Source organism: Podarcis cretensis (assembly GCF_951804945.1).
Source record: "Podarcis cretensis genome assembly, chromosome: 15".
NCBI lineage: Eukaryota > Metazoa > Chordata > Lepidosauria > Squamata > Lacertidae > Podarcis > Podarcis cretensis.
Genome location: NC_137185.1, coordinates 3,539,415 through 3,563,681, shown reverse-complemented (window position 1 = coordinate 3,563,681; position 24,267 = coordinate 3,539,415). Strand labels below are relative to the sequence as shown.

The window sequence follows — 24,267 nt, the reverse complement described above, 5'->3', positions numbered from 1 at the left end:
GCAGAAGCAGGGATCGAGCAATGGGAGCTCACCTTGTCACGGGGATTCGAACCGCCGACCTTCTGATCGGCAAGTCCTAGGCTCTGTGGTTTAACCCACAGCGCCACCCGCATCCTAATGGTGCATTAACAGGATACAAAAAAACCTAACATTTCCAAAATTGAACCAGAACGTCTCCAGCTGAAAAGATTCTCATGACAATCCTCTGCATGCTTCCCTGGGAGTAAACCCTGCACGGAATCCATTTGCGCTCACTTTGCAGCTGTTATTTTTTTAAAAAAATATTAATAATAATTCTGTATTTAATTACAGTTCAATTTTTTTTTAAAGCCCAAGCAGTTTACCAAAAAAAAAGGCATTCAAATTATTAATAAGCTGAAACAGGTATTAAAAAGAACACGGTTCTAAAGTTAATTAAAAGGGGATTAAGAGACAAGTCAACTTGTACAGGTCAGCAGGCACCAGAAGGGAGTTTGCTTCTGAGTAGAGCTGCAAAGGATTGGGCTCCAAATCCCACGCTAGCTTCCATATAAACTTCTCAAGCTGCTAGCCCTCAGTTCTAAAAACTCTCCACCTCTCCCCACAACCAGCCTCCCCTGCAATTCACCTGTGATTTGGGGGAAGAGCTTAAAGGTGGTGGTGATGATGATGATAATAATAATAATAATAATAATAATAATAATAATAATAGGATCACCCCAACATTTCCACCTGGCAATATTCAGCCTGAGGACCCTACATGGCAAGGGCATTGTACCCAAGTGGTTGAGTGAGCCTGATGCCACAGAAATCTTATAAGGGAGCCTCTTCAGTATCAACTCCGGCCAGGTGGGGGCGCCACCTTGCTGCCTATTTGTTGCTCAGGTTTCCCCCACTTCTGATGCAGAGGTTCTGAACAGCACACCTGCTTTGCTTTTAGATTTCACAGAATCATAGAATTGCACAGTTGGGAGGGACCACGAGAGTCATCTAGCTCAACCCCTTGCAAGGCAGGAATCTCGGTCTGACCCTTATGTTTCCCTCCCCTTATGGTCTTGATTTATCAGCTACTTTTTAAAAATTGCATTTTAACCTGTATTTTAAATTGGGTTTATTTTTCTTTCTCCCCCCCCCTTTCCCCCCTATTTTGTTTTTACTGTGATTTTATTGGTGTTAGCCGCCCTGAGCCTGGCTCTGGCCGGGGAGGGCAGGGTATAAATAAAATTTATTATTACGATTTATTATTATTTTGCCCAACGCGGGGCTCGAACCCACAGCCCTGAGATTAGGAGCCTCATGCTCTGACGACTCAGACAACGCCCATGTCTTAAAAAAAGGGGAGGGGGGCTTCCAGTGTGAGAAATGAAATTTGAAAAAAAAAGCTGTTTGCTGTTTGCAATTGTTGCACATCTTTGTATTAAAAATTAGGTTGTTAAAAAGATAATCTGCTTCCTGGGGGCACTTTTAAAGTTGGCTAAAAGGACGATCCTTTAAATACAAGAGGTTGCCTTATATACATGGTCAGACTGCTGCTCTATCTTGTTCAGTATTGCCTATAATGATAATAATTATAATTATAATTTATTATTTATACCCCACCCATCTGGCTGGGCTTCCCCAGCCACTCTGGGCGGCTTCCAACAGAATATTAAAATACAATAACCTATTAAACATTAAAAGCTTCCCTAAAGAGGGCTGCCTTCCGATGTCTTCTAAAAGTCTGGTGGTGGTTGTTCTCTTTGACATCTGGTGGGATGCCTACACTGACTGGCAGCAGCTCTCCAGAGTTTCAGACATTGGGGTGGAGGTGGGGCATCCCAGCCCCAGCTGCATGCAAAAGCCGACGCTCTTACCACTCAGCCGCAGCTCTTGAAAACAAAGCAAGATTCTAGTCCTCATGGTCTGATTTAAAGAGGAATGTAGGAAGCTGCCTTTTGCGGAGTCAGAGCAGGGCACTGAACCCGCAGCCTTCTGCAGGCAGAAGCAGAGCTTCCCCTTTTGCAATAGTGCTGTAAACACCCTGTAAAAATCACATGCACAACAACATGTATTTATCCACCCAACTGATTCATTCTTCCTCCTCCTCCGCACAGAAGAGGCATGCAGATTGCTTCTGCTTATACGTCCGAAAAACACGACCTGAGATTCAGAACGAAACTCACATCCCTCCCGGCCTTACCTATGAAGCAGGTGGATTCATCCGCTTCCCCGCCATAAGCGATCTTCTGCCCTTCCAGGAGGCCCATGAGTCTCTTGAAATGGCGTTTGTTCACAATCCTCTCGTAGTCTGGGGATTTCTTCATGTCCTCACCGTAAAACTCCTGCCAGGGGAGGGTCAACGAGGCCACGTTGGCTCAGGGTGGCTGGGAGGGCTAGCCTCCTGGTTTTTTAAAATTTGTTTTCATTTTATTGACTTTTATATATCTCTATATAAACTGTTATTAGTTTTTTAACGTATCATTTTCAACAATACAGTGGTGCCCAGCAAGACGAATGCCTCGCAAGACGGAAAACCCGCTAGATGAAAGGGTTTTCCGTTTTGGACGCGCTTCGCAAAACGAATTTCCCTATGGGCTTGCTTCACAAGACGAAATGTCTTGCGAATTTTTCCGACTTTTTCCCCCTTCCCCCCCTTTTTCTAAGCCGCTAAACTGCTTATCCGCTTATCCGCTAAGCTGATAAGCCGCTAAAAGCCGCTAATAGCGCTAATCCACTAAGCCGTCAATGGGCTTGCTTCGCAAGACGAAAAAACCGCTAGACGAAGAGAATCGCGGAACGGATTCTTTTCGTCTTGCGAGGCACCACTGTACCTTATTTTCCGGCGTATAAGACGACTGGGCGTATAAGACGACCCCCCAACTTTTCCAGTTAAAATATAGAGTTTGGGATATACTCGCCGGATAAGACTACCCCTCTTCCAACGCACACCAAATAAAAATTTGAAAAACCAGTCTCTAGTCCAGCTCGGAAATCCGCTCCACTTCCCAGTGACTGGGGGCGTGGGGGGGGAATGGCCGGGTCCGTTTAAACAGAGGAGCGAGCCGGAGGGCTTCCTCTTTGGCTCGCTTCCTCAGTCGCTAGGACGTCGCTGAACTTCGCTCGGTTATTGCTTTTGTCAGACCTGCTGAAGCATTTGGGGGGGGATTTCTAACTGCTTTTTTTTCTCGTGGAATTTGCTAGTGGTCTACTACCGGGAGCACCAGTTCTGTTGCTAGTGATTGTGGAGGCTTCTGCGGCCAATTTCCAAGCGTATTTCTGCTTCATCTAGAGAGCTTGGTGTCCTCTGATTTAATTTGCTGCCGTTTTGTCCTTTGTTGAGGAGTTGCTGCAGAAGCTGCTGCTGTAGCTGGCATATAAGACGACCCCCAACTTTTGAGAAGATTTTCCTGGGTTAAAAAGTAGTCTTATACACCAGAAAATACAGTAACTAAACATACTTTTATATCTTATACATTTTTTTGACTTCCATCAGTCACATCTGAAAATTTTCCAATCTATTCAATTAATTTACATTTCTGACTTGCACTATTACATTTAAATCTCATAACTAATATCTCTATTCTTTCTCTACTTTGCAATATTTCATATGTTTCTCCTTACAAAACTTCTTGTAGTCCTAACTAGCCATTTTATTGACTTGTTAACAAGCAAGCAATCAGAAAAGGGTGGACGCAAGGAAAATAAGAGACTCAAAAACTTTAAACCGCAAAGTGTCACAGCCTTGGGGTTCCCAATGCCCTGGCATGACTATTCCAGGTCTTTGGCTTAGAAATGTGATGGAAAAATACAGCCGTACCTTAGATCCCCAACGCCTTGGTACTCGGACGTTTTGGCTCCCGAATGCTGCAAACCCGGAAGTGAGTGTCCCGGTTTGCGAAGGTTCTTTGGAACTCGAACGTCCAACAGGGCTTCCGATTGGCTGCAGGAACTTCCTGGAGCCAATCAGAAGCCGCGCTTTGGTTACAGAATGTTTCGGAAGTCGAACGGACTTCCGGAACAGATTGCGTTCGACTTCCAAGCCACGACTGTAAAGCCATGTACCCTCGATGGCACGAAGCACACTGTGAACACATCTGCCCGATTCTAACACCTCACCTTCAGCGTCTTCTTAACAGTCTCCACTATTTGGTTTTGGATGGATGGGTCGCACAGAATGTAGTCGGGGGCGATGCAGGTCTGTCCGCAATTCATAAATTTCCCCCATGTGATCCGCCTGCAGGGAAAAAGGAGGAAAGAGAGACCTCAGATCTAATGCCATGGACTAGTGTCTTGGGAGAGGTAAACCTTTTCAAAGGGTGTTGGGGAGGGGATTTCACTACTAAATCCCATCTGGGCTACACCAAGACATCGCAGTGTTGAAAGAGAATCAGTTGGCAATGTGCAGTCTTTCTTAGTGATCTAATAATTGCTGTTTGGAAGACTGCATCCTTTGGGGTTCCCCAGGACCTCACCCACCCACGACGGCAGAACGTCTGATGCACAACTGCAAAACCAACATGCTCTAACGTCAGGGACAGGGAACCCCAGGTTGAGAGGCCAGTTGTGACATACAAACTCCGGGACAAGGATAACTGTGACTTTAAAGATGAATGGGAACGCTTTACAAAGTACAGTGGTACCTCGGGTTACATACGCTTCAGGTTACATACGCTTCAGGTTACAGACTCCGCTAACCCAGAAATAGTACCTCAGGTTAAGAACTTTCCTTCAGGATGAGAACAGGAATCGTGCAGTGGCAGCAGGAGGCCCCATTAGCTAAAGTGGTGCTTTATAACAATTATAACAATTATAATTATTATAATTATTATAATATTATAATATATATATTATAATATATAATAATATTATTATTATCTCCATAAAAATCTCCAAGGAAGGGGAGTCCACAACTTCCTGAGGGAGACCATTCCAGTGTCGAACAGCCCTTGCAGTCAGAAAGTTCTTCCAGATGTTTAGTCAGATCCTCCCTTCTTGGATTCATTGGTCCAATCCTGCCTTCCACAGCAGGAGAAAACAAACTCAAGCCGCCTTCCATGTGACAAGCTTTGAGATCAAAGCTTTCCAAACTCATTAGTGTGTTGGCTGCAGGGATTAGATTAATCACCGGTTCGCTAGTAAAACTGAATTACTGTGTGGCGAAATGATGTGCGCCTATAAAGTGTGTCAAAGCATAAAGCTTGGAAAGCTCTGCTTCAGATGTTGGAAGCTCCACCTTGTCAATAGCCTTCTTAAATTGGGGTGCCCTAGATTTGGACACAGGGACGCGGGTAGTGCTGTGCAATAAACCACAAAGTAGGACTTGCTGATCAGAAGGTCGGCGGTTCGAATCCCCACGACGGGGTGAGCTCCCGTTGCTCAGTCCCTGCTCCTGCCAACCTAGCAGTTCGAAAGCACGTCAAAGTGCAAGTAGATAAATAGGTACCGCTCCAGCGAGAAGGTAAACGGTGTTTCCGTGCGCTGCTCTGGTTCGCCAGAAGCGGCTTAGTCATGCTGGCCACATGACCCAGAAGGTGTACGCTGGCTCCCTCGGCCAATAAAGCGAGATGAGCGCCGCAATCCCAGAGTTGGTCACGACTGGACCTAATGTCAGGGGTCCCTTTACCTTTACCTAGATTTGGACACAGGACTCCAGGTGTGGTCTGACCAAGGCAGAAGAGAAAGATAACATTGATTTCCCTAGATGTGGACACTAGACTTCTTTTGATGAAGCCTAGAATAGCATTAGCCTTTTTTGCTACTGCATCACACAGTGGACTCAGCTTGGGGTCCACTAAGACCCCAAGATCTTGGTCGTTCCTCCACCCACAGAGCCTTGATGGGTGGCGGCTCAGCGGGAGAGGGACTTCTTTGCAGCGGCCCCTAAGCTGTGGAACACCCACTCCACAGAGGTCTACTTGGCACCTTCATTATACAGCTTTCAGAAAACGCTGAAGACGCTCCTCTTTAATCTGCTTTTTTGACGCCGGAGTTGCCTGATTTTAGGACCCACCTTGTAGCTTATGGTTGCAAAGAAATTTAAGAACTATTTGAATAAATACTGTAATATAAAAAATTAGAAGTTACTTGAAAGTACAGTGGTGCCTCGCAAGACGAAAAGAATCCGTTCCACGATTCTCTTCGTCTAGCGGTTTTTTTGTCTTGCGAAGCAAGCCCATTGACGGCTTAGCGGATTAGCGCTATTAGCGGCTTAGCGGCTTTTAGCGGCTTTTAGCAGCTTATCAGCTTAGCGGATCAGCTGATAAGCGGCTTAGCAGCTTAGAAAAGGGGGGGGGAAGGGGAAAAAAGTCGGAAAAACTTGCAAGACATTTTGTCTTGCGAAGCAAGCCCATAGGGAAATTCGTTTTGCGAAGCGCCTCCAAAACGGAAAACCCTTTCGTCTAGCGGGTTTTCCGTCTTGCGAGGCATTCGTCTTGCGGGGCACCACTGTACCAAATAGGCCTAGGATTAAATTAGGATTTAATTAAATAAATGGGATTTAGAACAGTAAGAAAAGTGAATTAGACAGACAAATGTTGGAAATATTTTTGTTTAAAAATGATATTGGAAAGCTGTTACATGCAGATACAAGGAAATTCTGAAGGAAGGGACTTGAGGAAGTCAATCTACAATGTAAACAAAACTGGATATGGGATTAAGATTACATTTTTATTATTACTGTTGTGGTTTTGTATTGTATTGTTTTTTCTTTGGTATGCTTTTTTGTTTTTCTTTTTTTTTAATCTTGTATGTGTTATAATTGTGACAATTTAATAAAAAAATTGAATATATATATATATATATATATATATATATATATATATATATATCTTATGGTTGCAAGCTGTTTTACATGGTGTTTTTTTTTTCCCATTAAAAAGAAAAAGTCTAATGCCTTGTGGGTTCTCTTTGGGAGAAGAAAAGGCTCAGGAGAAAACCCTACACAAATCCCTAATATGCTTTGATGGCGCCTTGTGTGTCTCCTTCTGGCAACTCCTGCTGCCAAGCTGGTGCCAAACATCTTGCTCTGCTTTACTTTGGACCACATCAGCGAGGGCGAGGGGGGGGGTGTCTTGTCATCTGGGCAGCCCAGCACCCCCAGACACACTGCCCAGACTTGCACCCCAGAGAGCGCACTAACTGGAGAACAGCCTTTGCCAAAGCTAGACTGGTGACTGGGAGCGGCCGCCGGGACCACATAACACCGGTCTTGAAAAACCTACATTGGCTCCCAGTACGTTTCTGAGCACAATTCAAAGTGTTGGTGCTGACCTTTAAAGCCCTAAATGGCCTCGGTCCAGTATACCTGAAGGAGCATCTCCACCGCCATTGTTCTGCCCGGACGCTGAGGTCCAGCATCACGGGCCTTCTGGTGGTTCCCTCACTGCGAGAAGCAAAGCTACAGGGAACCAGGCAGAGGGCCTTCTTGGTAGTGGCACCCGTCCTGTGGAATGCCCTCCCATCAGATGTCTACCTGACATTTAGAAGACATCTGAAGGTAGCCCTGTTCAGGGAAGTTTTTAATGTGTGACATTTTAATGTATTTTTAATCTTTATTGGAAGCCGTCCAGAGTGGCTGGGGAAACCCAGCCAGATGGGCGGGGTACAAATAATAAATTATTATTATTATTAAAAGGTGTCATGGGCTTTGAAGACACTCGAACTCAGGACGCAAGGGAGAAACGTGCTAAGAGGAAGGCACTTTTGGCAAACCTTCACCGTGATGAACTCCCGCCCGGAAACCAATGTCCCCACTGTGTAAGGACGTGTGGGTCCAGAACTGGCCTCCACAGTCACTTATGGACTCATTGTTAAAACCGTGTTTATGGAAGACAATCTTACTCGGCTAGGAATGATTGCCAAAGAAGATAACAATGACTAATGCAGTGGTTTGACTTTACCCCCAGAGGCACACTCCACTGTCTCTCAAGACAGACGGTTGCCGACAGCATTTTAATGACGCAACCTGCGCCGGGATGTCGGGGTGATGGCTGGGTAATAAACAAATTAGAAATAATAAAGTATACTGGAATTGCCCAAGAAAGATGTAAGACTGTTTTTGTATGCCACAACTGCAGCTAGAATTTTGCTGGCTAAAAATTGGAAACTACAAGAAGTACCAACAGTGGAGGAATGGCAGATGAAGATGATGGATTTTTGGGAGCTAGCCGACCAGACCGGAAGAGTCCGTGACCAGAGGGAGGAGGAACATCAAGAGGAATGGAAAAAATTTAAAGACTATTTAGCTAAATATGTTAAGATACCATAAACAGAACTACCTGTGAGTACCAAACAGGCCTAGGACTGAAATATGTGGTGTGGTAAAATACTAAGTTAAAGTTAAAATGAAAAGAAAGAAAGATGTGAATTGCCCAAGTAACAAGCTACAATGGAATTGCCCAAGCTACAATGGACTACACGGAAACTCAGCTAGGGGGATCTGAGGAAGTCATTTAACAATGTGAACAAAAATGGAACTATCAGATTTTGGATAAGTGTGTGTTTATGTTTTTTGTTTGTTATATATTTGGAAAACTAATAAAAAAATTTGAAAAAATATATATAGCTATGGTTTTCCCAGTAGTGATGTATGGAAGTGAAAGCTGGACCATAAAGAAGGCTGATCGCCAAAGAATGGATGCTTTTGAATTCTGGTGCTGCAGGAGACTCTTGAGGGTCCCATGGACTGCAAGAAGATCAAACCTCTCCATTCTGAAGGAAATCAGCCCTGAGTGCTCACTGGAAGGACAGATCCTGAAGCTGAGGCTCCAAGACTTTGGCCACCTCATGAGAAGAGAAGACTCCCGGGAAAAGACCCTGATGTTGGGAAAGATGGAGGGCACAAGGAGAAGGGGACGACGGAGGACGAGATGGTGGGACAGTGTTCTCGAAGCGACCAGCATGAGTTTGACCAAACTGGGGGAGGCAGTGGAAGACAGGAGGGCCTGGCGTGCTCTGGTCCAGGGGGTCACGAAGAGGCGGACACGACTAAACAACAACAACAAATGCAGGTGGGCTGTGAATGGACCCTGAGCTGCAGAACCATGACAGCACTGGCTCGAGCACAGAGCGACCCGTTGCAGAGCTCACCTGCACGCCATGTCAATATCGCAGTTTTTGTCGATGTAACAAGGGCTCTTCCCTCCCAGCTCGAGAGTGACAGGCGTCAGGTGCTTGGCGGCAGCCTCCATGACGATTTTCCCCACGGTGCTGTTGCCTGTGTAGAGTATGTGGTCGAACCGCTGCTTCAGAAGCTCTGTGGTCTCTGGAATCCCTCCATTGACAACTGGGAACAACTCCTGGTAGGGAACGCAGAACAGAAGCGTGGCTTAGAACAGCTCAACTCCCATAAGAGCGAGGGGAGCGGGTGGGGAAATAAAGTTCATGTCGCTTTTAGTTGGAATTTAGGGACAGTGCCAGGTTGGGATTTGATTTCGTTTGCGCTGAAAGGCATACACAATTTGCATTTCCAGAAGCAGAAGCGCAAGACTCCAGATTGTGCTCTGAGCATCGTCCATGGAAATGCACAGCCCGGGGCAAAGCGTGCAGAGAAATGCATATGAATAACATGCAAAACACCTGGATTTGGGAAAGCTGGTTTGCAAAAATGGGGGTATTCGGACAAATTGCATATCAAAATGTGCACAGGAGGTAGAATTTAAGAGTCAAATGCTAACGAATCTTCGTGCACATTTAGAACAAACGAACTCTTGGAGAAATGTAGAGAACTGAATATGCAATTTTCTCGTTTGCTGATGCTTCGTTGATATCCATCTACCAGCAACAGATGTGCTAATTGGCAGTTAAGTTCTATTTCACGTTAAGTTCTATTTCACATTAGATGTGCTAATTGGCAGCGATAAGTAGAATGCCAAGTGCAGAGTACACTCCAGCATGTTGGAAACTGCTTTTGGAGCTCCGTACGGTAGACACAAACAAAAGACAAAATAAAATACGAGACTGTTGGATTTTGAAGCCTGACCTCAGCATAAGACGCATCCAGTCAAACCGGATCGTCAAACCGGTTGCAGCTTTTTAGCAACCTACGCTAAAGTGCACCTGTCTCCGGCTTCACGGTACCTGTTTAAAGACAGGGCTGGGAAACTGTTTCTTAGCCCAAGGGTCTCATTCCCTCCCAGGGAACAACCCAGGGGCCGCACGCCAAAAGAGCTGGGCAGGAGAAAGAGGGAAAGCAGAGAAACGGCAGAGATCCTCCTCTTTGGTTCAGGGGGCTGTGTTGCAACTGTGCAGAAGGTCAGAGATTTCCAAACAACAAGAGGCTTTATCACAGCCCAGGGGCACATCCCAGCCAGGACCGGAACGAGGGGGCCAAGCATGACTTCGGGAAGATCCCGGGGGCCATACAGAGAGGCCTGTGGGCCAGATTTGGCCCCTGAGTCCTAGGCTCCCCACCCGTGGCTTAAAACGGCAGCTGTTTACAAAGGCTGTCAAGGCGAGCGTTTGGGGGCTCATTAATCTTGGCGCTATTCCCTCTAGGGTTGTTATTCAAACTGTCCTTTCACTATTCAATTGTTTCTTCCTGGTTTCATGTTGCTAATGCTGCTACAGGCTGCTATCTTATGTACTGTTTTGCTATCAGTCGGAGCAGATGGTTTTACACGGGACAGAGGGTGTGGAAAGGCTTCTTTCAGAGGTTTTAAACTCCACCCTCCCTTTTCTTCTTCTTTCTTTGTAAAAAAAGGTTGTTACCAAAATGGTTTTTCAGAGGTTTTAAGGGGATTCTGCTATTGCCATGTTTGCCGCCTTTGGGAGGAAGAACAGGGAAATAAGTTGAATAAATATATTGCACAATGTTGCATTTAGGGGACAACACACTGAGTTCCTTTTTCCAGAGAGAGGAGGGGAAGGGGGGGGGAAAGGCAGGACATTTAAGTTAATAAAACAATAACAATAAGTAAATAAAGCAGAAGTATGCTTTTGGGGGGAATAATATGTAATAATTACATACGTAATAACTAATATTATTATACTATGTGCTGGACTTCAGTGCTCTCTGATGGGGCCAATTTAAACTGCGCTAGAGAAGAGGTGGGAATCTCTCCTGATGCCGACTGTGGCAGCCTTCGTCAACCCGGCGCCCTCCAAATATTGCCGACCTACAACTCCCACCAGGCACGGCCGCAATGGTGGCTGGGAGTTGTAGTATGGCAAAACACCTGGAGGATGTGGAGCGTTATGGCAGCGTCACTTTTCCCCTAGCGAAGAATTTGCAACGGTCAACATGCAGAATTTAAGCCCTTAACAAAACAAAACACAGAACACGCACTGATCCACCTGCAGAGAAATTAAGCGCTTCTGGATCACAAATCTGATGCCAAGCCAGGAGATTGTGCCTACCTTGTCCAGGTACTGGGGGAGAATTTCTTCGAAGAGCTTGGCCGTGTGTTCGCTGACCTCGGACGGCTTAAGCACGACAGCGTTCCCTGGAAGATTCGAGGAAGGGGATATTTGTTCAAAAGTGCAGGAAGGGGATAAGGGGGAGCGGTTGGCTGCTAGTCGCGATGGCTGTGTTATACCCCAAAGATCAGAGGCCCCAGAATATCAGCCGCTGGGGAACACGAGGAGGGCAGAGGGCCTGCTGAGCTCAGGTTGGGAAGCTGCTTTACACTGAGCAATACCACTGGCCTATCTAGCCCAGTATTGTCCACACGGGCCGGCAGCAGCTCTCAGACACAGGACAATTCCCAGCTGCAACTGGTGATGCTGGAGTTGGAACCTGGGACCTTCTGCAAGCCAGACAGGACCTCTGCTGCAGCCCTACGTCCCTAGCTAAGCAAGGAGGCCAGGGCAAGCTGGTTCTTTGGCATGATCCAGCGGCCAGGCTCTGGACAAAAGGGGACTCCCACTTGGGTTTTCAGGGCAAGCAGTTTTGTGGGCTGCAAACACTGCAGGACCACAGCTCAGGCAGAACCGCAGGAGTCAGGAGAGAGAATGACGGCCGCAATCATAAACCCGTGGGTCGGCCCCACCTAACTGAGCAAGTCTTTATCCCTGCGAAGGCTTCTCCTGCCTCCCGTTCGGACTGAGCTTTTCCCAGCACTGTGGTTTTTGTGCCTCCAAACAGCTCTCTGTCCTCATGAGGTCTAGAAACATCCCTCCTACTCCCATGCCTGGGATTGAAAAGGTTCTCTACCCGCTGCGCCGCACCGACGGAAGAATCGCCCACTTACCTGCAGCGATGGCCCCAATAAGCGGCTGTATGATGAGGATGAAAGGGTAGTTCCATGCCCCGATGACCAGGACCACGCCCAGCGGCTCACGGTGGATGTAGGTCTCGTCGGTCATTGTAATAATGCTCTTCTCCACGTACTGAGGGGCGGCCCATTCAGGGAGTTTGTCCACCATCAGAGCAATCTCCCCCAGAGCGCCCATAATCTCGTAGCTGAAAGCGTTGAGCTCGTTCTGTCCGGGAGCCAAGAAGAGGTGGCATGTATTAAGAAGGATCGGCGACCACAATAATCTCGTGAATTTCATCGTATTACTAATAATTATAGGAATAGTAAACCAGCAACCAAGCCACATATTGTTTTATTTCTTAAATCTATACCCCAGGCCTTCCTCCCAAAGGAGACCAGAGCAGCATTAATATTAGTATTATTTATTATATTATTTGCTTATTATTATTATTATTTTTACTAGCCAGTAAAGGTAAAGGGGCCCCTGACCATTAGGTCCAGTCGTGGCCGACTCTGGGGTTGTGGCGCTCATCTCGCTTTATTGGCTGAGGGAGCCGGCATACAGCTTCCGGGTCATGTGGCCAGCATGACTAAGCCGCTTCTGGCGAACCAGAGCAGCGCACGGAAATGCTGTTTACCTTCCCGCCAGAACGGTACCTATTTATCTACTTGCACTTTGACATGCTTTGGAACTGCTAGGTTGGCAGGAGCAGGGACCGAGCAACGGGAGCTCACCCCGTTGTGGGGATTCGAACTGCCGACCTTCTAATCGGCAAGTCCTAGGCTCTGTGGTTTAACCCACAGCACCACCCGCGTCCCTACTAGCCAGTAACCAAGCCCAAAGAAGAAAGGGGAGGATCAATAACATGGGATGGGGGACGCCTGGCTTCACAGCACTGCATGTGAAAAGGGTCTAGGGGTTTTAGTGGACCACAAGCTGAACATGAGCCCACTGTGTGATGCAGCAGCAAAAAAGGCTAATGCTATTCCTGACTGCATCAACTGAAGTCTAGTGTCCAGACCAAGGGAAGGAATGGTACCGCTCTCTTCTGCCTTGGTCAGAAAACACCTGGAAGACTGTGTCCAGTTCTGGGCACCCCAATTTAAGAAGGATGTTGACAAGCTGGAAGGTGTGCAGAGGAGGGTGACTAAGGAGATTGAGGGTCTGGAAACCAAGTTGGGGATGTTTAGCCTAAGGTAACCAGATTTCTTCAATGAATCCAGGGTCACTTTTCAACTTCCATGGATTTTGTATGGGGAATGATTTGTAAATCTGGGGACTGTCCCTGGGAAACAGGGACATCTGGTGACCTTAGTTTAGCCTGGAAAAGAGGAGACTGGGAGGAGATGATACTCCCTGCATCCCCAAATATTATAGTAATTTTGGAACAGATGAAGTTTCCGATTTGTCTTCAAGGGCAGCCCCATGTGGAGTGCCTTGCAGCAGCCCGATCTTGGGGTTGTTCTTGTTATAATTCCCCCCCCCCCAAAAAAAAATTATTGGTTTTCTCTTATAATACATAAACATAAACACAGAAAAAAACATTACATTTAACGCAACATAAAAACCTAACAACAATAGAAAGGCAAAAGATAAAAGTAGAATTTCTTCTTCTTCTTATACCCTGGTATATTTACATTGTTAGAAGACTTCCTCGACACCTTCCAATCTGAATTTCATCATAACACATATTTAGCAGTTCCCAATTTCAAATCTGCAACATCAATATCCTCTTTCATTTTTGTTGTAAATTATTACCTGCCCTTCACCCCAACGACAACTTCCAGACAGCATTGCTGCAATGAGCCCCATGCAGGGCTGCCCTGAAAGGGAACTTGGAAACACCAACTGGTCCAAAATTATGATGATTATTTTAATTTATTCCCCGTCCAGCACTCCAAGGTGCTAGGGCAAGTGAGCAACACCTTGGAACACAGAACGGTTTAAAAACTTACAATAAAAAAGTACAATCATAGAAAATAGGGGGGTCCCTAAACATTCCCCCCCAGGGCCCTGTTGCCAGAGAGTCCTGGCCTTAGATTTCCCCCCACCCCACATACAATTAATGGAACGGTAGAATTGGAAGGGACCCCCAGAGGCCATCCAGCCCAACCCCCTGAAATGCGGGAATCACAGCTACAGAATCCCCAACGGGCGCCACAGGAAGACACGGCCAGCGCGCAACAGACCTTGTGGAGGTCTGCCATGAGGGCTGCCGCAATTTCTTTCTCCTTCTCCTTTATCATCTTCTTGAGGGCCAACAGCTGCTGGATTCTGAACTCCAAGGGCCGCGTCTTCCCTGTGTTGAAAGCCGCCCTGGCCCGCTCCACGGCTAGCTTGATTTTCTCCATGGCTGATGTGAGGCACCTGCAGAGGAGACAGAAAGGTTTGGATCTTCTGACGCAGAGGAGGTCCCTTGGAAGCCGACTGCTCAACTTGACACACACTTCGGAGAGCCTAACCGGAGAGCAAAAGGGAAAAGGGCAGGCTCTCCATTGGCTCGGGGTCAGGAGAACGCCCCATGGCCCCTTCCAAAGCCAAGCTTTGCTCCTGGGTTTACAAGGCTCTGCTAACACCCACTCCTTAATAAAATGAATCCAGGCGGCACACCCTCCCCCTCCAGTCACTTGCTGGCCCAAACTGGTTTCCCAGCAAAGCTGTGGGTTTAGAATGTCAGAAACATTTCACAAGGCACAAGTCAGCAGGAGGGCTTATTCATTGCATTAAACTCCCATCTTTTTCTCGCAGGAGTCCGTGATTCATGCCCCCTCCTCAGTTAATCCCCATGACGACCCTGTGAGGCAGGTGAAGAGGCTGCAACTGACTCCAGGGTCTTCCAGAATAGCTTCCTGACCGAGTGGGGGATTCGAACCCTGATCTCCCAGGTCCTAGTCTGGCGCTCCAACCACTACACCACACTGCCTTCCTTTTTTTCTTCTTCCAAAAATGTTTATTAAATTTCATACAAAAACATAACTTTAACATAACAAAAAAAGAAAAAAACAATAATAAAAGAAAAAGAAAAAATAGGTAAAAGAAATAAAATATTTCAAACCTCACATATACCACCACATACAATAAGACTAAGTTGATTAATTAAAATCCAACTTCATAAACATATTACTTGACTTCCTCTGATCTCTTCCAACTGAATTTCCTTGTAATTAAATGTAGCAGTTTCCAATATCATTATTCCATATCATAATCAAATTTCCTAACTTTTCTTATCATACCACCACACTGCCTTCCTCCTCCTATGGGGCACCTCTATAAATTAAGTAGGCAAACAAATATGGGGGGAACCAAATGCTCACTTGGAGCAGGATCTGAAATATTCCCCTTGAAGCTTGATTTATTTTTTTATTATTCTGGATTGTTTGGGCGCTTTAATGTGCTGTAAACTAGGGAAAGCTGTCCCTGGTGAATTCCTGCCTGTCCTGCAGCTGCTTAAACGCCCATCCACTGCAAGCCCCGCCCCTCCAAAAAAACCCACGCATCTCCCTTACCCCCCCGGTCCCGTGTCCGCCTGGACGCGGCTCCCCAGAGTGGACCTCTTTCCCAACCCTTCCAGGCGAGGACTTCCGCCTTCCGGTCCCGAGGCCGACCTCGACCCACTTCCGGTCCCGGACAAGCCCCTTCCCCATCACGTGCGCTTGTTGATTCCCAATGTTGATTTTCCACCCCTCCGCGAAAAAAACTCCACGGAAGCAGCCCCCGCCCCCGCAGCTCATACAGTGCATTTAAAATAAATGCAAAATTCATAAAAGTTTAATCAACTGGCATTTATCAATTAGGATTTACTAATTAGTAATGTCAAATTATTATTATTATTATTATTATTATTAAGAATGCTACAGTTTGTTAAAGGCACGGTGAAATTACGTGCAACCCAAACCTAGCCACGTTTGCCCAGAAGTAAATCTCCCCCCGTATTCAATGGAGTTTACGCCCAAATAAGCGTGTCCAAGATGAATCCTAAAAACGAATTTACTTGCGAGTAAGCCCCATTGAACAGAGGGGGATTTTTACTTCCCAGTAAAGCGACATAGGGTCGGGTTGAATGCATCCCTCTCCTCAGGAGGCAAATCACACACGCCCCGCAAAAAAGCCAGCGCAAACCTAGCTATGTCTACTCGGGTGTAAATCCTTTTTAATTAAACGGGGCGGGGGAATAACTCCCAGGTAAGTGGGGTTACGATTGCAGTCAAATATACCTTCCCTGGATAGATGAAAGGTAAAAGTTACACCTTCTCTTCTCCCACTTTGCTCCTGTGTTTCTAACAGCAACCAGACAGGTACGATATCCACCGGGTTAAGCTTTCCCACAACTCCACGTCAGGCAGTTTTACCCAGTTTTGAGGGCTGTTAAAAGTAGGTGAGGGGACGCAGGTGGCGCTGTGGGTTAAAGCCTCAGCGCCTAGGACTTGCCGATCGAAAGGTCGGCGGTTCGAATCCCTGCAGCGGGGTGCGCTCCCGCTGCTCGGTCCCAGCGCCTGCCAACCTAGCAGTTCGAAAGCACCTCCGGGTGCAAGTAGATAAATAGGGACCGCTTACCAGCGGGAAGGTAAACGGCGTTTCCGTGTGTGGCTCTGGCTCGCCAGAGCAGCGATGTCACGCTGGCCGCGTGACCCGGAAGTGTCTCCGGACAGCGCTGGCCCCTGGCCTCTTAAGTGAGATGGGCGCACAACCCCAGAGTCTGTCAAGACTGGCCCGTACGGGCAGGGGTACCTTTACCTTTTAAAAGTAGGTGAGCAGAGATTGGAATAGAGGGTGTCAGTTTTAAGAGGGGAGAGCCCAGAGGGAACTCCAACAACACCCCCCTCCAAAAAAAGAGAATATATGCAACAGGAAAATGTACAGTATAGGGTTCAAATGCATATCTTTATGAGGGTGCACCTTATGCCTGAGTAGACCGGGCAAAGTCCACCAGGGTTGGTTTTTCTCCTGCAAAAATGGCTGTGTGGGGAGTGTTGTAAACAAAAACTGCCCTTTTCCCTTATGGGGTATCCAAGAGCCCATATAGAGTCCTTACGTAGGTTCCCTATTGGTAGGAGAGAATAACAGAGGCCAACCAGAGAATATTGAGAAGCAAAGCAGCTAGTAAGCCTGATCTTTATTGATCTGTTGCAACAGGGTGCTCCCCTCACCCACAGGAGAGGAGGAGGGACCCAGAACCAAGATTTGCCTGTCCTTATATAGACATTTTAAATTCCCTGTCCTGTAGATCAAGACCACCCCCAGAAACATCATACCTACATCACAGAAAAGGCGGTCTAAAACAGAAATTTGAATGTTGTTTTTCCTGTTTGCCAGGTTATCTGATTATCAGGAAAGACAATCAGGAAAGGCAGTCTGACACCCATTAAGATGCTGATTAATCAATTCCTGAGACAATGGGAAGGCTCCCTGACCCCCTCCACCCCACAGGGAAAACATTTGCTCAGTTTAGGAATCAAAATGGTTCCAGGTCGGTCTTCCTGTGCTGATCTATGTACGTGCTTGGTTGGTACACTTATGAACATTACCATATATCTAAGACCTCAAAATTCCTATCACAGGAGAAGCCACACCTGTTGAACTGTGGCCTGTGTTGTGGATGTTCAGGGCAGTTTTTACTTGAACAAAAGTTGACTTCACTGGACTGTAAATTAAGCAGGCTTCGAGAGAAGCACCCCTCGCCTTTGCTTTACCAGTGCGTAAAAATTAAGTCACGTTCTCACAAGGAAAAAAGCATGTCTGCGTTGTCAGGGCTAAATGTCCGCTTTGGCAGCAAGAACAAGGTGTTTGTGGCCAAGGCTGAGTTTTTCCTGCACAAACGCATTCTTAATGCAGAATAATCATCTGAATCAGCGGATAGTAATCTAAGTAAGCAGGTTTTCCTGACTATACAGTTTCACACTGTAGCAGGAACCCCCCCCCCCCAAATCATTCAGTTTGTACAAACTTCACACACACACACACACACACACACACACACACAACATACGCTACGCTTCTGTTATAAATTCATAGAAAATCAACCATACATCAGATTTGCACTGTTCCACTTTTATTTTACTCCATGAAGGAAGGACTACAAAATGGGGAAGGTTTGATACAGGGCAGCCATAATCCTTGAGCATACCAGCACATACACAGGAGCCCTGCCCAGTTGCTATGCCAACCCTGATGGTCCTAGACCATCAAGATCACAAAGAACTTGCATATGGGTGTGGATTCAGCATGGACTGGAACAAAGGACAATAATCAGCTCTTCCCTCTGGGGGCAGGAAACTGCAAACTCCCCTCTGTCACCTGGAAAGTACTCATGGGGAGGGGGAAAGGGGGAACCAGCCAGGTGACAGGACACTCAGGTTACCACCACAACTCCTCCCTCAACCCCTCCTTTCTTTGATGTATGTATCTGAGGGGTGGTCTTAGGTTACACCTCTTCTGTGATGTATGTATGTTTCTGGGGGTGGCCTTGATCTACAGGGTGGCAATTTCAAAAGTCTTTATAAGGCCTTGCACACCATTTTTCTGGGTCCTTCCTCTCTCCTGCACGTGAGGGGAGCACCCTGTTGCAACAGTTCAATAAAGGCCAAGCCTACAGGCTGCTGTTTTGCTCCAAGTTATCCTGGTTGGTGTCTTTGTTTTTGTCCAAGGGAGCCCTCGGATTTTTCCGGTAACAACACCCTTTTTGTACATCTCTTCACGTGTAAGCAACTTGCCCCTGTATATGCAATCAATACTTTCTGTGCCACACCCACCAAATTAAAAATAAAATCACCCCAGCTAATGGATAACCAATGTGGCAAATATCCATTGTCAAAGGTAACAAACAGCCAGATAATGTGGTTGGCGGATTGGGAACGCCAAGAAGAGTATCGGCCATCTGATTAGACTCGCTGACCTTTGTTCGTATTATTTCCTTGATAACACAGCCTGGAATGGCGCCTGCTTTGGTATCCAGCAAGGAAAAAAACACGCACTGGATCATCACATCATTAACACTTTGAATTTCTCGTATTAATGGAAGCTCTCAAAGGGCCTTCTATGTAGCTTTGTGGCTCAGTGTATCCATTGCCTTCCTTCTGGGGGAGACCAGCCTGTCTGGGGAAGCATGTGGGCCCCAATCCTTCACAAATCATTCCCCAGCTGCACTGCCGCTTTATTGGGCGGGGGGCGGGCAGCAGCCTGACAGACCCACACTTTTACTCTTTCAAGTGCTTTGGAATTTTTGGCAATTTTCAGTACCCCGGGACAATATTCTTAATTCCTTTTTAAAGCCATTTTAAGAAATGCAACCATACACATAGCTTCACAGATAAAATTCGGAAAGCTGCAAGGAAGAAACAGCAAAATATACATCACCCACCCACTACGCTGGTCCACAGAAAGCAAACAAAATACTATGCTCAAAAGGTGCTGTTGGCTGCAGGGATGCTCGAGCATCTCATGTAAGTGAGCCAAGCCACACAGGAGGAAGGCAAACCTCTGTTCCTCAACAAATTTACTAGCCATTTTGCTGCTGGGAGTACAGCAATGGCCCTCCAGATGCTGTTAAGACTCCAGCTTCCACCCAGCGCACACACACCCAAATTTAGGAATGATGGGTCTGGCAAGATCTGGGGTGTAAACTCTCTGTTCCAGAAACAGCACCAGTTCAGATCCTGAGGATGCAGCAAAAAAACGATACCGTGCTCAGATGACCTGATTGATTCCCTGTTTATAGGGGCAAAAGGTAGCAGCTAAACTTTGCAAGCCTAGGGATGCCTAAAGGTAAAGGTAAAGGGACGCCTGACCATTAGGTCCAGTCGCGGATGACTCGGGTTGCAGCGCTCATCTCGCTTTATTGGCTGAGGGAGCCGGCGTCATGTGGCCAGCATGACTAAGCCACTTCTGGCGAACCAGAGCAGCACACAGAAACACCGTTTACCTCCCCGCAGGAGCGGTACCTATTTATCTACTTGCACTTTGACGTGCTTTCGAACTGCTAGGTTGGCAGGAGCAGGGGCCGAGGAAAGGGACCTCACCCTGTTGAAGGGATTCGAACCGCCGACCTTCTGATCGGCAAGTCCTAGGCTCTGTGGTTTAACCCACAGCGCCACCCACATCCCTGGGATCCCTACTCAGGATCCCCGAGTAGGGATGCCTACTCAGGAGTAAATCTTGCTGCTTACCATGGGCGTAGCCAGGATTTTTGTTGGGGGAGCAGAACCACCGTTTGCTACGTATTTTTATTTATTTAGAGGGGGGCATCTGCCCCCCCGCTCCCCCAGCTACGCAGCCTTCTTTCACCCCAACGGCTTAATTGCACACTCCTGGGCCTGTTACTCAGGAGTAACTGCCAGTGGGTACAATGGGGCTCAATCCCAGTGCAGGAGCCCATTTCCAGCTAAGGCAGTGGGGTGTTTGCTTCAAGTTCTGGGAAAGAATGGATAGGGACCATTGCAGCTCAGTACTGCCTGCACTGACTGGCAGCAGCTCTCCAGGATTTCAGAGAAGGGGGCATCCCCAGTCCGAGCTGGAGACGCCAGGGACTGAACCTGGGCAGAGCAGGTGCTCAGCCACTGCGTTACAGCCCTTCCTCTACAAATAAAACAAGGTTCCAGTCCTCATGGTTGAATTAAACAGAAACCCAGGAAGCTGCCTTAAACTGAGTTGGATCATTGGTCCATCTAGCTCCATAGCGCCCACACTGACTGGCAGCAGCTGCCCAGGGTTTCAGGCAGGGGCACATGCCCACCCTGACTTGATTGAACCCGGGACCTTTTGCATGCAAAGTAGCTGCTCTGCTGACCCAGCCATTTCTGGAAGGCCCAACCTTGGCATAAGAAACACCCTTGTTTCTTCACATAGTAACTCTCTCTTTCTTTCTTGGCTCTGAGTTTTGGCCTTCTAAACAAAAACAAAGTCAACAGAAATCTCTTCCGACCCAATGTTCCTCTCTCGGATCCGCCCTCCCTTTATATTTTGATTCTTTAAAAAAATAATACAAAACCAAACCCAAAACCCAGCTTTGCTAAGTGGAAAGAATTTTCCACCCAGGCAACCACTGCAAGAAAAATAAATCTGACGAGATTCCCCCTTAAATCACACTTCCTCGCCCTTGCAAAACGACCCACAAACCACACAAACAGCAACACTTTCCCTGCTTTATCCAGGCAAACAAACCCTTAATTTTAACATTTGCAGAGAGAGATTAAGGTTACCTTTCAGGCCAGAGCTACTTTTAAGGGCTCGGCTGGGTTCTGTACCAGTCCGTAGAAAACAGACCTAGTTCCTCCACCCCTGACACCAGCCTTGAAAGAAAAGCCTCAGCCCTCCCACTGCAGGAAATTTGGATGTGAGCCCAGGACTGACATCTGTACCGTATTCTCATTAAAACAGCATGCATGGGGAAAAAAAACAGAACGAGGGCAACTCGTTTTTCTCCCCACAGTGACGGGGGAAATAGGTACAGTGGTTGTCAATTCTGGCATTCAGAAGCATCACATTCCTGCCTGCCACCTGCTTCGGGGGGTTTCCTGGCTGAAAAGTTCGTCCTAAAGTTAAGGGGGCAGCTGAATCCCCACACCTCAAGAGAGGTGAGATCACAGGAGTTTAACAAATTATGTCCAGTCTTGGAGAATGCGGATTTTCTTCTTCCTCTCTGGTAACGCTAGAACGTGTGGGACCCAAGGAAGCCGAATGTTGGGAGATTTGGGGCAAGAGAAAAGAAAGTAGTTCTCCACACAGTTCAACTGTGGAACTCACTGCCACAAGATGTAGCTTTAAGAGAGAATTAGACCGACTGGTGGAGTTTAAAGACTTATCTTTCAGCGGATACTAGTCATGACGGGTATGTTCTTCCTCCAGAAACAGACACAGCGATTCTTCTGAATACTAGTTGTTGGAAAACAACAGGAGGGGAGAGGGCCTAGGTCCCCCGGGGCCTAGTTTGGCACTCTAACCACTACACCAGACCAGTCCCATTATCCATTTCCCACTTGGTCCGTGCTGGAGTGTTCCCCCCCTCTGCAGTGACATAAAGGTCACAGCCTGAGTTAGGAAGCTTTTTTCTGAGTTAGACCACTGCTCCATCTAGGCCAGTATTGCCTACACTGGCTGGCAGCAGCAGCAGCTCTCCGGGGTTTCGGACAGGGAGTCTTTCCCCTGGAGATGCCGGGGATCAAACCTGGGACCTTCTGCATGCCAAGCAGATGCTCTGAGTCCTTTAGTACTGTTTAATGTACAAAAATCTCAAGACACTGTGCTTTGCCTGGTTCCTTAAAGTGAACATTGCTTGCTCAGTCTGAGTAAAAGGAACTCAAATCCACATGCCCCTGACCTCTCGAAATAAGGTTTTCGGGTACTCCATATTATTCGTACTCATGGCTGTGAATCTGCCCCCTCCCTTCAGACAAAGCTCTGTTTCATATTGTTTGTTACTGTAAGAACAAGTGTTGAATAAGCGACTGGTAAGCCACCTTAATAATAGGGGCGCGGGTGGCGCTGTGGGTCAAACCAGAGCCTAGGGCTTGCCGATCAGGAGGTCGGCGGTTCAAATCCCCACGATGGGGTGATCTCCCTTTCCTCGGTCCCTGCTCCTGTCAACCTAACAGTTTGAAAGCACGTCAAAGTGCAAGTAGATAAATAGGTACCGCTCCGGTGGGAAGGTAAACGGCGTTTCCGTGCGCTGCTCTGGCTCGCCAGAAGCAGCTCAGTCAGGCTGGCCACATGACCCGGAAGCTGTACGCCAGCTCCATCAGCCAGTAAAGCGAGATACGCGCCGCAACCCCCGATTCGCCACACCCCTAACGGTCAGGGGTCCCTTTACCTTAAGCCACCTTAATTCTCACGTGGCCCTTCAGACGCCTTTGCCTGGCCCTCAGTGCTTTCCCTAGGCTGCGGTTAGCCCTGCTCCACACCAGCCTTACCAGTGGGGCTTTTGCCTGGTGGGAAGGAGTTCTTGTCCTGTGCTTGGGTGCCTCTGGCCAAACTTGAGCTGCAATTTATCTCTGCACTTTGAAGCCAAGAATTCCCAACACTCTTCTGGCTCTCACCCGATCAAAGGAGGGTCAGTAGAGTTAAAAGGACTCTGCCACAATGAAATCCCTTTGCCACTTATATTTGATGCTGGCTTAAGGTACAGAGGGATTTCAGTAAGGCAAACCAACTCTCCCAGTCAGGCCTAGCAAATATTGAGAAATGCTCCCCCGCCCTTGGACAGGAAGTGACTTTGGGATTCATCTTCTGCCAGAATCAATTCCCACAAAGATGTAATTTCAAAAACAGGTTGAGTTGCCAGTTTCCCTTTGGCTCCCGTTTGCAGTCAACTCCTCCTTTCTGCCCTTCAGCAAGTGCTTAAGTTTCCAGCCAAATAATCCCACAGACAGGATTGCCAACTCTGCTGGGTATTCAGATAGTGCTCTTAATACTCTACATTAAGAGTAGAGATCCTTTCTCAAGATCAAAGGTCAGATCTCCTATATGGGCAATCTTCCAAGGGCAAGATTATAGACCATTGTTTCCCGAAAGCAACAATCGTGTATGCACAGGGAGTTGCCCTTTATCACTGACCTACAGCTCGTCCTCTAAAAATACAAGCTTTTAGTCCTCATGGTTGGGAACAAAGGGGTGATTTGGTTAGAAAGCTGTCTTAACACAGTCAGTTCATTGTTCCATCTAGCACAGTGTCAGCTACACTGACCAGCAGCGGCTCTCCAGGGGTCAGGCAAGAAGCCCTGCCTGGAGATCAAATCTTGGACCTTCTGCATGCAAAGCAACAGTCCACCTGTGAGCTGTGGCGCTTCCACAACCTCACTGCCACGCCAGAGAAAGTATGCTTCTGAAAAATGCCAGAATCTGCAGGTGTTGATGCTGCTGCACTCAAGCTAAATGGGCCACATTCTTGTGTTCTTATGCAACTGCCTCAAGAGGTGGCATTGGCACATAAAAGGCTTGTCTCTGCGCATGCACCGCCAACCCTTGAGACGGCAGGCATTGATTTTGCTTGCCCAGCTATAAGAGGGAACAAGGGAGCAAAAGGACAGCAGCTTGCTGGCGCCACCTTGCGGAGCACGAGTTTCCGTTAACACTCAGTGCACCGAGAAACAACAGGCATATTGCAAAGGCCCCACCTCGCTGGAG

At 47.3% G+C, this 24,267-nt stretch overlaps 1 protein-coding gene across 3 annotated transcripts in view; it reads right to left on the bottom strand.

Annotated features, from left to right (window-relative positions):
* ALDH3A2 (aldehyde dehydrogenase 3 family member A2) overlaps positions 1 to 21,481 on the bottom strand; it is a 37,577-nt gene extending 16,096 nt beyond the window's left edge. For 2 of the 3 annotated variants that reach the window (XM_079955685.1, XM_079955687.1), the window contains exons 1-7: positions 21,348 to 21,481; positions 14,343 to 14,520; positions 12,147 to 12,378; positions 11,314 to 11,399; positions 9,046 to 9,254; positions 4,075 to 4,192; positions 2,159 to 2,300 (exon numbers count right to left, since the gene is read on the bottom strand). In XM_079955685.1, coding sequence (XP_079811811.1) covers positions 2,159 to 2,300; positions 4,075 to 4,192; positions 9,046 to 9,254; positions 11,314 to 11,399; positions 12,147 to 12,378; positions 14,343 to 14,504 — 949 coding nt within the window. In that variant the 5' untranslated portion in view covers positions 14,505 to 14,520; positions 21,348 to 21,481. Of the gene's footprint in view, positions 1 to 2,158; positions 2,301 to 4,074; positions 4,193 to 9,045; positions 9,255 to 11,313; positions 11,400 to 12,146; positions 12,379 to 14,342; positions 14,706 to 21,347 lie in introns of those variants that run through there. The other variant, XM_079955686.1, reaches the window with a different exon arrangement.
* Between the last annotated feature and the right edge of the window lie 2,786 nt (positions 21,482 to 24,267).